This window comes from Adiantum capillus-veneris, chromosome 11, assembly GCF_014529385.1.
Source record: "Adiantum capillus-veneris isolate H3 chromosome 11, ASM1452938v2, whole genome shotgun sequence".
Taxonomy (NCBI): domain Eukaryota; kingdom Viridiplantae; phylum Streptophyta; class Polypodiopsida; order Polypodiales; family Pteridaceae; genus Adiantum; species Adiantum capillus-veneris.
Genome location: NC_140941.1, coordinates 145,784,308 through 145,799,727, shown reverse-complemented (window position 1 = coordinate 145,799,727; position 15,420 = coordinate 145,784,308). Strand labels below are relative to the sequence as shown.

The window sequence follows — 15,420 nt, the reverse complement described above, 5'->3', positions numbered from 1 at the left end:
AGACTAGCCTGATGGCACGATAGACTACCCAATCTACTTTTCCAGTTGTCGGTTCAGCACATTTGAGCAAGGATATTCCACTACAAAACATGAGGCCCTGGGGATGGTTTTCAGAACTCCAAAGTTCAAACATTACTTGTTGGGCAAGATATTTCACTTCTACGTTGATCATCAGGCTCTCCTATTTTTTATCAACAAAGTCATTATTCAAGGCATACTAATCAGATGGATGATCATGTTCCTAATGAAGTTGAATTCAAGATATTTTATAAATAGCCGTAAAAAACTCATTGTGGTGCAGAGTTTTTGGAACGAAGCACTAAAGGGTACTAAAAAGTTTTGTTAGAGAGATGATCCAGTGGATGCGAAATTATTTCAAAATTTACCAGAGAAAGGACCTGATCCCGAGTGGTAGGAGGTCTTCTAATTTCCTTCAGCACTAAGGATTGGTCCCAGGTGAACAAAAAGGCACTGATTCTAGAGTTCACCATCATTGGAGGGTCCTTGTATAGACTAGGCATTGATGGAGTTCTTTGAAGATGTGTGCCTATATAGGGTAGGATGCAGGTCATTATTGAAGCCATATAAGTAGGAACTTTGAAGGACACTTCTTCACTGATATCACTTACAAGAAGATCTCACAAGTACTCCTATGGTGGTAGACAATGATGGCTGATGTAAGAGCGCTTTGCAAAACTTGTAATATTTATCAAAGGATGGGAAGGCCAACAGTAGTAGATATGATTCCTTTGATACCAATTCATGCACTGGCAGTAGTCATGAAGTGGGGGTTGGACTTTATGGGTCCACTTAAGAAATTAACCTCCAAAAAGAATAAGTATATTGTGATAGCCACATGTTATGTCAGTAAGTGGGTAGAGGCCAAGGCATTACAAAATAACTCTGCAAAATCTACATAGTGGTTTTTATATGAACATGTCAATTGTGGATTCGGCTACCCGATAGAGATTGTTTCAGATCAAGAAACCTGTTCTATTAATAAAACCATTCAAATACTGTTGACTAACATTTTCTCATTCAAGCACACAAAATCAAATCCATATTATCCTCACTGTAATGAGCAAGCTGAAAGCAGCAACAAAGACTATAAACCGTTACTCAAAGATTGTGCAAACGGAGCCTTATACCTCAGATGAAAAGCTACAAATTGCGTTATGGGTGTATCAAACTGCTCATAAGGTCACCATTAGAATGAAACCTTTCAAGATGGTCTATGGCATGGAGATGCATAGTGGTACCTATGGTGTTTTCCATTCCCAATCTCAAACTAGCAATTGAGCATGATATGAAATTCAACAAAAATTTAAAGCAACAACTGGATAAGCTACTAAGATTGGATGAGATTAGGCAGCACGCTATGCTAGAACAAAAGGTGGTTCAGTAAAGAGGAAATCACTCACATGACAGGGCTTGGAAGTAGGGTGTGCTTGATATGAATATTTTTAACCTATGTCTACACAGGCCTAAGTTCAAGGAGTCAGGATGACATTCCCTTTCTTAATCAAATGAAAACAGCAATTGACACTACATACTTGTAAATTTCATTTGACACCACATACTTGTAAATTGCATTGTATTTCTTATTGGATATTCTAGCTTCATCCAAAATTGACAAAATATCCCCTGCTTGTAGTTGGTTCTCCTCTAAAAGACTTTCAAGCTGCTTGGCAACGATCTTACCATACCGCTTGTCATCCAAGAGACCAGTGACGTTTTGCGATTCAATATGAGGTCATAAGGTGCCAAGGAGGTTTTTGTGTTACGCTCCAGTTCCTTGTCGGGGTGAAGCAAATATATGGGCATGCACATTAGACGTAAGAGATATCTTTGAGAGTTTAGGAACATAAACCTATACCCAGATGCAATTACTTGATGGCTTGTACTCTCTTTTCTATTCCTCATGAGCCAACCTTCAAGTCCTCGATGTCCCTTAGTCTTCTTTCTCTGAAATATTGAGTAAGCTCCTTCATGGTCTCCTTGCTATCTTCAACCTACTAAACACATTGCACGACTTTCTGGTGTAAGCGCACATTTTCCATGCATGCAATGTCTCTCTCTCTCGTCAAACATCATTTCTTGCGGCCAACTGCTTGGCATAGCCATACAAGCCATTAAGTCCACGTCCGACATAGTTCACTAAGGAAGTTACATCCATGAAAGGTGGAGTGGAGTTTGTGATCGGATGCTCGGGATACATTCTACCGTCCAACCAAAGGTCCACATTTTTCATGCCCTGTGATTTGAAGTTCTCTTTCGAAGCTTCTAAAATGGTATTTTGTTTGTATTTCTTACAAAGGGGCTCATACTCTCATGAGAGCTCTATGTGCATATGATATACATCTCTCTGATTACTCATAGAACTTCTTTGGGAGAAGCTATAAGAGTGGATTGAGACATGATTAATTAAAACTTTCTGCATAAGGAGGTGAGGGAAATGGAAGAAAGAAATTTCAACAATCACGTGCGACAACACGCATGGGGGGAACGGGTCACGCACGCACTAGGAACGGGAGGGGGGGGGGGGGGGGGGGGGGGGGGGTGAGAATGAACTGAGAAAGCAAAGTTTATTTTTCAAAAATGCAAAAAATTGAGAGATTCGGCATTGAATTCTTGGTGGCCGTTGACAGTTAAGTGTTATCATGACTAGTTTACTTTTTGAGTTTTTTTATAAATGTACCTTGTAATGAAAAAGATATTCGAGTCTTTAAAAAAAATGTATGAAAAATGATAAAATGAATTTTCCATTACCTCTCTCTACGCTAACATGGAATTTCTTACAAGGCCCAAATTTGAGTCCAAACTTTTTCTAATGTTAAAGGATGCCTTTTTCAAATGTGTGAGCTCCCAGAAGCATAGCTAGCTAATTCCTGGCAACACTTGATGAGCCTCATCCTAACAATAGCTTTAGAAGTGGGACTTCCTCTTCTTTGTTGTTACAGCATGGTGGATGGATGACTTGGTGGACCCTTTACAGCAGAAAATACTTCAGCTTGTTCATTTATAGTATGGAGGTTGTTTGTATGTTCACAGAGTTCAATTGAAGGTATCCAACAAGTATGTAATCCAAATACTAACATTATTATTAAAAATGATTTTATTATGGTCATTCATATAGACATATCTAGTATTTATGTCATTCTTGTATTGGAAATAGCACATTTTACCTACGTATTCTCCAAATGAATTTGTTCCTCTCTAGACTAGCATTGGGTTTCACAAGCCTCTCATTTCACTGCCCAAGAAAGATTCACCAATGAAACATACAAGTTGAGATTTGATACCCAATCTAGAGAGCTCACAATAACCAATTTTGGGATAAACATTTCTATTTTTCTCCACGTCAATCATTTCTCTTACATTAAAAAAGGCTTCAAGGTAATTACTCGGAGTTGTGATGATTCCTCATCTACTGACTGACTGAGTTGCTACAACTGCTAACCTTGTTAATCATATCCAAATTTTCAATGTATGCCTACATTCTCATCTATGATGAAGAACTATATCTCAATTGTGTAAAAGAGACATACACTACTGAATATCTTGGTAAGACCTCTCCTTAGTCACTTTCATAATCCCTATACAAATTCAAAGAGTACAATTTTCACATGATCTGGGCCCCTCCATCCTCAACTTATTGAAAAAACTTCATTCCTCTTCAAAACCTTGCAAAACATAGAAATCTACACTCTCTACACTTCTCTAGGACAACAGAATTAGGAAAAGTGTTAAAGCTAGAGTGAGTTTTTCATTTATTACATCTTCAATCCACTGATTTTTGTCTTCACATTCTTGAGCAAGGATAATATATTTTCATTGAAGAACATGTGACTTATTGAGACATGTCTCACATTGTGTTGTATGTGAACCACAGAAGCATGATTGTGCAGTCTAAAAGCAAAGGTAGATGATGTAACCAAAACAAGCTAGAGCTCTCAAAGAACACAATAAAAACCTAGGAGAGAAACCACCAATAATATAAACTTTTCAAAATTGTAACAATCATAGAGCCAATGAAGTAGAAAACTATTGGATTGGAAAGCTTCCAGATAAGTCCCTACAATAGGCCATCTACACATTCTAGCAGGCCTCAAGATGTATAAGAATTTAAAGAGTTGTAGACAATGTCTTTGAAGGCTTTCGCACAACACTAGCCGACTCGTCCTATGGTTGCCATGCAATGTTTTCTCTTAAATTTTTTTGCATTGGTGGTCAAAGGTGGTGTGAAGTCTAATGGGGGTAGAGTGACACACAGTTGTGTGCAAAACCCATCTTTCTACAACTAGAGGCTTGGCACACCAATGCTAGTTGAAACTTCTACTGAGCCTCAAAAAATATGCATCAAAGTCTCATGTGTTCGTGTGTGTGTGTGTGTGTGTGTGTGTGTGTGTGTGTGTGTGTGTGTGTGTGTGTGTGTGTGTGTGTGTGTGTGTGTGTGTGTGTGTGTGTGTGTGTGTGTGTGTGAGTGTGTGTGAGAGAGAGAGAGAGAGAGAGAGAGAGAGATTGGCCTTGGGAAGGCCACGGATTGTTATGGAGGAGTTTAATGCATGTAAATTTTTGCAATATTCTTCACCACATGCGTTGATGGACACACATGAGCATAGGATGTGGTCAACCTTGCGGTACTATGTGCTTGACCAAGAGCTATAATTGTTATTACATCATGATGAACTAGGTTACATATTTCAAGCGGTCCAATATTCCACTACATGGAGCCGATTGGATAGGATGTATGTTATCCATAATGATGGTTTCTTACTTGAGGTTTTGACCCCTGATTGTTGGCATAGGTTTTGACCATGATTGTGGAATGCCAACATGTTCTTTCAAACCACTTTTCCGTGGTGTTTCAAACGTTGGAGCAGGGCCTGTGGATATGTTCAAAACCTTGATGACAAAGCCTCCTTGAAGTTCATTAGGTCCTTTTGAACACTTTATGTTCAAAGATTGTATTGTAATTTTTTCCTATTTTGATCTTCAGGTTTGGGATGTATTTGTCGCCAATGTACAAAGGGTGGCTAGGCAATATAGTATTCATAATGCATATGTACGTTATTAACAACTAATGTTATTAGAGGCACTGCTAGATTCTACTTGTTCCTAACTTGTTGTAGATACCAATAATGGAACATTGCTTTCGATTGTAGAATGCATAGCCAAACACATTGTTGATTTGCATATGATTGGCTATAAAAAAGCTAGAATGGCAGCCATCACCAAGTCATTAAAGGATAATAAGTTACAAACGCATCCTCTCTCACAATTTGCATCATGTGCATGCTCATGAGAACACATTGCTGATTTGAATATGATTGGTTTATAAAAAGCTAGAATGGCAACCATCATCAAGTCATTAGAGGACAATAAGTTACAAACGCATCATCTCTCACAATTTTCATCATGTGCATGCTCATGAGAACATTGTCACTTTGCAAAATGATGCAAGAGACATGATTGAGGATCCCTCCTCGTTGATTTTCAAATGTCGTGCAGTATTTGCTTCCTTGTTGGGTCTCTTAGAGAATCTAAATATTAACTCAAGGGTAGCTACAAACTCGATATTTGACTTGGTGTGTGCCCATGTGTCACCCGATATGGCTACTACTCTTGAGGTTCACTTTACTGAGGATGAGGTTGAGGATGTCTTGCTTCACTTGCCCAAAAAACAAAAGCTTACGAGATGAAATGGACTTGACCAATGAATTACTTTCTTAGTATGCATACGCTTTGAAGGAGCCGCTTACAACCCTTTGTCAACATGTTTCATTTGATTAAGTTGTTATCAAAGATCACGTCCCCATGTAACTTTAAATTAATTGGAGGAGCTATAAGATCTTCACGAAAGTCAATGCTGCTAATCATTTGCATCAGACTTTGGCATAAGTCATTAACCCATTGCAATTATAAAAGGATGCACTAGTTTGCATAATATTGTTAATGTTCAGTTGAGCATCGACAATGCTAAGCTACGAATCAATGGGTCATCATGGTTCATTTAGATTTAGAGAAAGCCTTTGATCACCTTAGTTGGTCTTTCATTGTTACAGAATTGATGCATGCTATGGGATTTGGCTTCCATATGTCCAATATTATACACACCATCCGTGCAGATTCCACCTCTCGTGCCATGATGAATGGTGGTGTCACTGACACGATATCATTGACTCGTTCTATGAGGTAGGGTTGTCCACTCAACCCTTTAATTTTTGACATTGCTACGCACTCCATATTCATTTTACTTGTAGGCAATGAACAAAGAGATTGTGGGACTTTCCTTATTGTCAAGACGACAACTTGTTGGCCAAGCATTGGCTGATGATTCCTTCATGTTTCTCAACACAAAGAAAGCGATTTTGGACAAAGTAATTCAAGCATAGTCTCTCTATGCACTTCCTTCGGGTCTCTACATAAACATGTGTAAAGTTCTTATTAGTTGCACAATGGAGCATTTGCAAGCCTTGGTGTGGCAAGAACATTTGATGTACAAACACTATGTTTTGGCATATTGGTTATCCAATGGGTGTGGATGTTAATGTCAATCAGTTGTTGTCTTGGGTCTTTAGCAAGGTCATGGATAAGTTTGTTTATTGGAAATGACCTTTTCATGTGCGGCCAAAAGTAACTCAAACAATCATGCTTCATATTTCATGCCTTTGCTACCTTGGTATCAAGAGCAATTTTGAGAATCGCTCAACCCATGATTTCTTGCTTTGGAAGAAAATAACCTCCAATCAAGGATTTTTGGAGTCTCATGGGAGCACCTATCCACTGCCCAAAAAGTGGGTGGGACAATAATTTTGGATATATGGACACATGATAGCGCCTTCTTCAAGATAAGTGTGTTGACTTCATGCAACCATGGGTTTCAATTGTTGAGTATTTTAAGTTCTTGACAAGTCTCCCACATGGGAAGAATTTGATAAGAGGCACCATGGTGGCATATTGTAAATGTAAATCAACCATTCAAGTGTAAGGAGTTGTCTTTGCTCATATGTTTTGTACTTCCATGGCAAGAGGTATTGAGGTTGGAAGCCACCCTCTTGTAGAGAGGGAACAAATTCTCTACAATCTAAGGTGCTTGCCATCTCTAGAATTATTACTTGCCTAGCAAAGAGCACCTTCACTGACAATCCAACTATATGGAAAGGCTTGGTATTGTTTACCTCTCTGACATCATGTTGCCACAACATAGAAAACTTCTTCCTTTTTTTTAGAGTGCGACAACAATATCGTATGCCTTGTTGATATAGAGATATTTGGGAGCGACTTTGTGGTTGCCCTTCTCCTTCTCTTGTGCTCCCTACCTCTCTCGTTGATCAACCTTAGCAAGACTGGAAACTCAAAGGTAGAAAGCCTAATACCACTAATTTTACAAATTATGTACATCACTCTCTTATTGGACAAAAGCATTGGTTGGCATAGAAAGAAAGGCTTGGCGGGTCAAAGAAATTTTTGCTAAATGGAGAGATGTATTGTAATAAGGCCGACATCCTCAACTTCCTTTTGGTGGGAGGCCTTGTACTAAGAGCAAGTTTGCGCAGTCATGCATGTGTTTCTTTCGCACCACTTTTAGAGAAGAAAATAGACATCGCTTCATTACTATAGAATTTTCATAGCATATCAAGCTATGAATGGAGCTAGACACACAACGTGAGTGCATAGTTATAATTCTATACTTGCCCACTTGCTAAGAAAATATGGGCCTAGTTTCATCCGCCAGGTTGCATGTCGTTATTGGGACTATGCCAAAGAACTTCAACAGGAGAGGGATACTTTGTCAAGACTCAAGGGCAAAGCAAGAGGAATAGCATCTTTGTCGCGACAAGAGGGTGAAACATATGCAGAAGTAGAAATATTATCGAGACCCATTGCCATATGTCCCTCTCCTCCACGAACAAAGCAATTGCAGAAGACTCTCTGGAATGTAACCCCTACATCACGAGAAGAGAGAGAGGAGCCTTCACCAGAGAGGGACGAAGGATAACTGTAAGGGAAAGATTGCGTACACGGTACTACCAAACATCCTCTCTTCATTCAGATTCTCAATGTGAGCCAAATGGGAGTCTGGGACGGGGTGCGATAAAGACTGCTGGGAGGTGCAGTTTGAGATGCGGCTGCAGGGCGGGATCAGCAAGGCTGAAGGCATCTCTCTCTCTCTCTCTCTCTCTCTCTCTCTCTCTCTCTAGATTGGTTACCCCCGTTTCGCTCGAGTAAAACTTACAACAAAAAGGATTCTCTTCTTCTTCTTCTTCTCCTTCTCCAAGAGAAACCTCTTAGAGCTACCACAAATAACATAGTGACCATGGCAATAGACGCATGTGTTTGAGACCTCAAGCTCTGATACCAAATGCTGAGCTGAGTCAGTCAAATACAAACCATTTCTATTTTGAGCATGGACGTACGCACACATATGGAACAACAAGACAGTCTTCCTTCATCCTCCTCATTGAAGGTATTCCAACATGTCACAGACAATTAAATTAACAAATCAATGTCAAGATCAGAGGCTCTACTGCTTTAGTAAATAGTTTATGGATTGGACCCTTCATCGGGTGTCTCATCTTGCTTAGCGAGGGCTTCAAGCTCCTCCACCTAATCATAAAATAATAAATGATGAGAAACTCGATGATGTCCCAGCTGTAATCAAATTTAACATCACACCTTTTTGCATGCTTGTTCATGCTGTTGCAGAAGCTCTTTGTATTTACTCTCAAGATTCTCTTTCTCTGTCTTGAGAACTTCAAATTCCGATGCTGTAGGTCCACCTAAATTACGCTGGATAAACCTACAAAGAAAGAGCATCTACTTTAGATAATCAAATCATTTTCCAGCATAACAAACTCCAATGCTGTAGGTCCACCTAAATGACTCAATATAAAGACACTTACAAAATCAAAGACTAACCTACTCTGGACAATTTAAGTCATTGCCCATTTCCAGCACCAGAAACTCCTGAATGGTATATACAAAGCAATAGTAAAACAGCGGAACAAAGACCAAGTAGAACAACTGCTGCACACACCCCCCCACACACCCGGGCCTCCTCCAGCCCACCCCCACCGCCCCTTGTTTTCCCACACCTCCTTCCCCCATCACCCCCTCGCCACCAGTCCCACCCTCGCCACCGTCAACTCCCCCTCTCTCTCCTGCTGCTGCTGGGTCCAAGTGCATTCCTACGGCACGCCACTCCTTCAGCAGCTCTTTTGTTGCGAGTAGGCTTGCTTGGGAGAGGCAGCCCTTCCTTCGACCTCCCCTCTTGGTTGAGACCTCCACCTTTGGGGCCATCCCAGGGGGCCTCTCCAATTTCGACATCAACAAACGGTGAAACTTCTTCAGCTACGCCTTCGTTTCTTGCGACACGCAACATGGATGCTTTAAACTCTATAGTGGGATACTCATTTCCACTTTGTGGTCGGGACCAGCAAGATTGGACCTTGGATTTGACACTTGGTTGGCTCGAGACTCAGGCCCTTGAGTTCACCCATCACACGGGGGACCTTGGGATCACTAATTTGGTGCAGACCCTCTGGTCGTTGACGACGTTCACATTGACTTTGCCCGATGCACGGGCTGCAGAAACATTATTGTTCACTTTTTTGCACATGCACACTTCTCCCCTTGCTATGTATACACTCATGAGGACTCTTGGGCAGAAGATCTGGCTCAGAGAACTACAAAGGCATCTTGGGCCTTTGTGGGGCATGTGATGCAGTGTCGTTTGTCTCGGGGTCATTCGAATGCGGATTACTCCCCATCCAAACCGGCCTCAAAGATTGCTCCTCTGGTTGCTACAGCAACATTTGTCTTCTCTCATTGAAGCCATGAGGATTGTCTCATGGAATATCCACGGCCTTGGAGGATCACAGTTCGTACGCCATGGGGGTCGTTTGAGAGAGGAGCTCCAGAGATGCCTTGTGGGTAAACCTATTGATATTCTTATGCTACAGGAGCATCATCTATGTGAGAGCCGCATTCGGCGATGTGGAAACATTTTGCGAGGCAAGTTAGATACATTTTGCTCAGCTGCTTTTGGGTGTGGGGGCATTCAAGGAGGTATATGTATGACTATTGCGGACTCATGGCCACAGGCCATTGTGGGCAGAGATATTATTGTGCCAGGCAGGGCTGAGTGGGTCACCATGCAGGTTTAACGCAACCTTGTGGGCTTCTTGATAGGATTGGAGGCAGCCATGCCACTGTTCACGGGGCTGAGTTAGCTGCTTGCGAGCACCTATGTATGACTATGAGGAGTTCAAATGTATTGCAGCATGCAAGCTTTACACGGCCCTCAGCTAGCCTCTTGTTCTCCCGATCTGACCGCATAGTAGGGGGTGTGAATCTATTGTTTTGATGCTAGTGACCACTTTTGTGATATGGGCGGATCAGTATGCATTTTGGCAGGGAGCACTTTTTCCGATCATGCGCCACTGATTCTTACTGTGTCAGATAGACAGTGGAGTGACGGTGTCCTGTTATGCATCCCAGAGAGGATTATGTTAGACACAGAGCTAAGAGAGCAGGTTGTGGCACTGTGGACAAAGAGCTTGAACACACAAGGGGACCCTGTTGCTAGAGCCGCCAATGGCCTTGTGGAGCTTAGTGGCTTCTTCCTCCAAGAATCTGTAGTTCGTTTGGCTGCGACCATGGAGGAGGAGAAGCGACTCCGACCGGGCATCGCCTCCCTACAAAGGATGCAAGAGCGCCACACACGTAGCCCTTGGATGGAGAAGCAAATGCAGCAAGCTCGACAGGAGCTGATCTTCATCAAGGAGTGACGCCACGAGTTTTCCTTTCATCGTCAGGCATCTCAGTGGACTTAGGTGGGTGACAGAGTTACTGGTGAGTTCTTTGAGATTGTCGGTCTCCACCATGCGCACACCAGTGTTGGTCAGCTGAGGAGGCCCGATGGGTCTATTGCTATGGAGCCCAAGGATATGCGTGCAATTGCTACTAACTTTTACCATGAGCTACTTTTTGCAGAGCCACAGCCAAAGCATCAAGATGCATGCAGAGAGCAGGTGTGGGCATAGATGTCGTGTTTAGTCACTGAGGAGATGCATCGGAGGCTAGAGCAGCCGCTCCAGCCTGAGGAGCTATAGGAGGCCGTCAGGGCACTTCCCATGGCTAGTTGCCCGGGGGAAGATGGTTTCCCACCTTCTTCAATTACGGGGAGATGCTTGGTAGAGACCTTTGTAGTGCTTACCAACACATTCTACACACTAAGCATCGCAAAAGAGTTGTAACGTCAGTTCGGTGGAAGAGACCGGGAAGTGGATACTCCTAATGCGTCATGTAACAGACTTGGACACTCCAAGTCGAGAATCTACCACAACACACGTGAGCAAATTGAAAGAACTGAACAAAACTGAGAGAGAGACGACACGGCACAACATAGGTCCACGCCCAAAGAGATTGGCCCCAAAGACTGGCGTCCCTTTCGGTATTTCTTTATTATTAATACTTCACAAAGTACAATGTCCGAGGGTCCTAGTCTCAACAGTGCTCCCAAGCGTATTTGCTTGAATCTGAGGCCCTGGCACTTTAGTTATAGGACCTGGGACTTCCAAAAGCAGTATACATGAAAAGCTTCAAGCCTAAAAGCATCTTGCTCCCAAAAGCTAGTGTGAGGCCCGTTTTGCGTAAATCCGTGCACGTGCCACGTCAACAGCACAAATCGCGGGGGTCCGTACAGTTTGCCACATCAGCAACGTAAATCGCATGTTTCGTATAGCTACCACGTCATCAGTCCTTCCACGCTTCATTAAGCCTTTTGTCCCTTGCGTCCCATCGTATAGGACCCCATAAGTTGGTGCAACTAAAAAAATTTGGTGCCCTTTCATTTTTGGCCTCTCGGATTGGTTCTGCAAGTTGATACAACTTCTACATCTTTCACTGACCCTTCTCTGTCCTGAGTCTGTCCTTTAGGTCATGCCACGTCATCACTTTGTGGCATACCCCCCTCTTGAAAGAAATGTAATCGCCCTCGATTATGCCTACAAAACCAACATAAGCCAGAAACCAATTCAATAGACAGGGACTAAGTATCGACGCACTAGACAACACACATCCAGTACTTGCATGAAGACGACAGTCACTGAACATTCACATCACTATCCCCATCAAGATCTTTGATGAGAATCATGATTATCGTAACGTATTTAGCAATCACATCCAGATCTCACCAATCTCTAACGGATGTCGGAATTAACTAAATCTTGTTACTATTATATCCACATCACCCCTCAGGTGAACAGGACCAAAATGTTGCAGTCATTTCGTCGTTCAAACATGCACTCAAACACAACACAGATGAGAGAGCACATATATCAAATTCATTTAAGGAATTCTCATTTCAAAGTACTTCTTTTCATAAAGTCATACAAAAGGATACTATCAATCCATCAGTACCCCTAAAATCTCAAAAGCAATCAATGACTTTAATGCATATGGGTAATCTGTAACAAAGGAGTGGAGTAACTCCCCTCTTGTGCAATCCGCACCCCACCAGATTCAACCAGCTGATAATCACTAACTCTTGGAATAGTCAAAGCTATACCAAAAGCCTCAACGTAAAGCTCTAAAATCCGAGGAGTATCTACTAGGTCCTCCTCTTCCATCCATTTCACATCCAATGTCGGATAGTTCTAAAACATAACTAAATACCTGCGTATCAACTTACCTTTCTTGTGAGCCAATATCTGTTCTGGAATGAGAATATCCTGTCTCTTCCACTTCAGGTTGCTCCTCTAAATCCCTGCCCACTGGCACCTCACCTTTGAAAGGTTTCAACAGACTCACATGAAATGCATTCGGAATCTTCCAAGTATCTAGTAACTTCAGTTGAAGGATACATCATTTATCTTTTCCTGAATTTGGAAAGGGCCATAGTATCGCATACTCAACTTTGGAAAAAGTCACTCCTTACCCTTCCGTTTGCGTAGGTAGCCTTTCTCAAACCGTAGAAGCACCCAATCATCTTCCTTCAATTGTCAGTCACGTCAATGCTTGTCCGCTTCCTTCTCATGCCTCGCTTCACACTTCTCAAGAAGCCTCATACGCCTTTGCAAAACCAGTTTCAAATTCCTGAACATACTGATCTGCTTCAAAAATCTTATCCTTGGTGCTTAGAATAGGTGGAACCTTCTGAGCACCCTTAATAATCTAAAATGGCGCCTTCCTCATAGACGTATGCATTGTGTTGTTGTAGGCAAACTCCACCAAGGGCAAATACTTCTCCCACTGAGCCTTCTGATCAAAGATGTAAGACTTTAACAAGTCCAAAATCACTGAATTCGCAATCTTTGATTGCCCATCTGACTGTGGGTGGAAAGAGGACTAGAATTGTAACCGAGTACCAATATTCTCCCACATTACCCTCCAAAACAAACTAGTAAAATGGGGATCTCTATCTGAAACTATAGACTGAGGCATGCCATGTAGTCGAAGCATCTCTGAGACAAACAGTTGAGCCAAATGATATGACTTAATCGTCTTCTTGACCAAAACAAAATAAGACTGCTTGCTAAATCTGTTGATGATTGTCCAGATGCCATCGTGCCCACTCTCAATCTTGGGAAGATCAAAAATGAAATCCATTGCTATATTTTCCCAAGGCTGGCTAGGTATAGGTAAAGGTTGCAAAAGACCTGATGCCTTGTGCCTGTCGAACTTGACCTTTTGGCAAATCGCCAATAGAAGAACCGTTCCACACCTTTCAAGGTGGTTTCTATGCCGTGATGGCCCGAAAAAGGTGGACAGTGGCACTCTGTCAAAACCTTATTCCGCACCGCTTGTGTAACACAAGTTTTTCCGCATCAAATAGCCTTCCTTGAGCCAATAGCCCTCAACCACTTCCCCAATATGCAATCGGTCAAAGATGTCTACAAAATTTGATTTGTGGCGTACTCATCTATCATATCCTCGAAGTTGTGGTGATGAACCGCCAAAATAGCCAAAACCTAAGGCTTACAAGATAATGCATCCGCCACCACATTCTTCTATCCCTGAACATGCACAATCTGAAAGTGAAATTGTGACAAACTATTTGCCCACTGCATCTGCTTGTCCAAAAGCTGTTTCTGAGAAGAGATACAGCGTAAACTCTGATGATCGGTGAACGCTGTAAAATCGGTTCCAGGTATAAAGTTTCTCCACTGAGTAAGAGCATGGATAACTGCCAGAAGCTCCTTCTCATAAATTTGTGCAACCTATTCTGGTCTAGAAAACAATTGGCTCTTATAAGCTATGACATGGCCCTCCTGCATCAAGACCGCTCCTAGACTGTGACCACAGGCATCACAGTATACCTCAAATGGCTTTTACAAGTCTGACAAAACCAACACTGGTCAGTCGTCAACTTCTCCTTGAGGGTCTTGAAGGCAACAATCTCAGATGCTCCCCATACGAAAGGAACCCCTTTCTGTGTCAAAGCAAGCAGAGGAGAAGCAATCTCCACAAACTTACCAATGAACCGCCGATAGTAAGAGCACGAATCCAAAAAGCTTCGAACCACATGAACATACTTCAAATATGGCCAATCTCTGATGGTCTCAACTTGGCCGGATCCATTATGACACCCTCCACAAAGACGCTGTGTCCCAAAAATTGGATCTCTGGTAAGAAAAGCTCACTCTTCTTCCCATTCACCGCCAACCAATGTTGGCTCAGTGCCTGGAAAACCTGTAACAGGTGGTGTCGATGCTCTACCTCATTCTTGGAGACTACGATGATATCGTCAAAAAACATGCCCACAAAAGACCTATACTCTTGGAAAATCTTGTCCATCATCCTGTTCAACGTTGCAGGAGCATTTGTGAGACCAAAAAGCATCACCAAATACTCGTACAATCCAAAGGACATCCTCAACGCGGTCTTGTATACATCTCCAAAAGTGATCCTAATTTAATGATAGCCACTTTTCAGGTCGATTCTTGTAACATGTCCCGTATATTATCAACCCTAGGTATTGGAAAGCCCTATAGTCAATGCCCATTCTCCAAGATCCATCTTCCTTTAAAACCAACAACATTGGCAAATAGTAAGGTGATGTATTGGGTTGAATCAAACCTTTTTCTAGAAGTTCCTTCACTTGGTTCATAACTTTTCCGTTATGGGCTGAGGAGGTAACTCTCCTGGTAAGCCTTCACACGAAGAGTCAGACTGAGGTTGCAAAAAATCCTGTTGTTTCTTCTCAAGATCAGACAAATTTGACATTTTCTTGTCATCTATCTCATGTAAGAAGATCAAGTAAACAAACACACTGGATTTCACTAATCTAGAAATGGCCAAAGCTGATACAAGTGGAATTGACTCACCCTTCAATTTTACATCAAGTACTATCTCTTTACCCTCTTAATTCTTCAAAGGTGCTTTTCTCGCCCTGTAGTCGACCACCACATTGTT

The 15,420-nt window shown here is 42.1% G+C and overlaps 1 protein-coding gene across 1 annotated transcript in view; it reads right to left on the bottom strand.

Annotated features, from left to right (window-relative positions):
• Nucleotides 1–8,235: 8,235 nt before the first annotated feature.
• LOC147448169 (c-Myc-binding protein) overlaps nucleotides 8,236–15,420 on the bottom strand; it is a 91,023-nt gene continuing 83,838 nt past the window's right edge. Inside the window, exons 4-5 of the mRNA XM_086524026.1 lie at nucleotides 8,680–8,803; nucleotides 8,236–8,610 (exon numbers count right to left, since the gene is read on the bottom strand). Of these exons, the coding sequence (XP_086380152.1) occupies nucleotides 8,548–8,610; nucleotides 8,680–8,803 (187 nt within the window). The 3' untranslated portion in view covers nucleotides 8,236–8,547. The remainder of the gene's footprint in view (nucleotides 8,611–8,679; nucleotides 8,804–15,420) is intronic.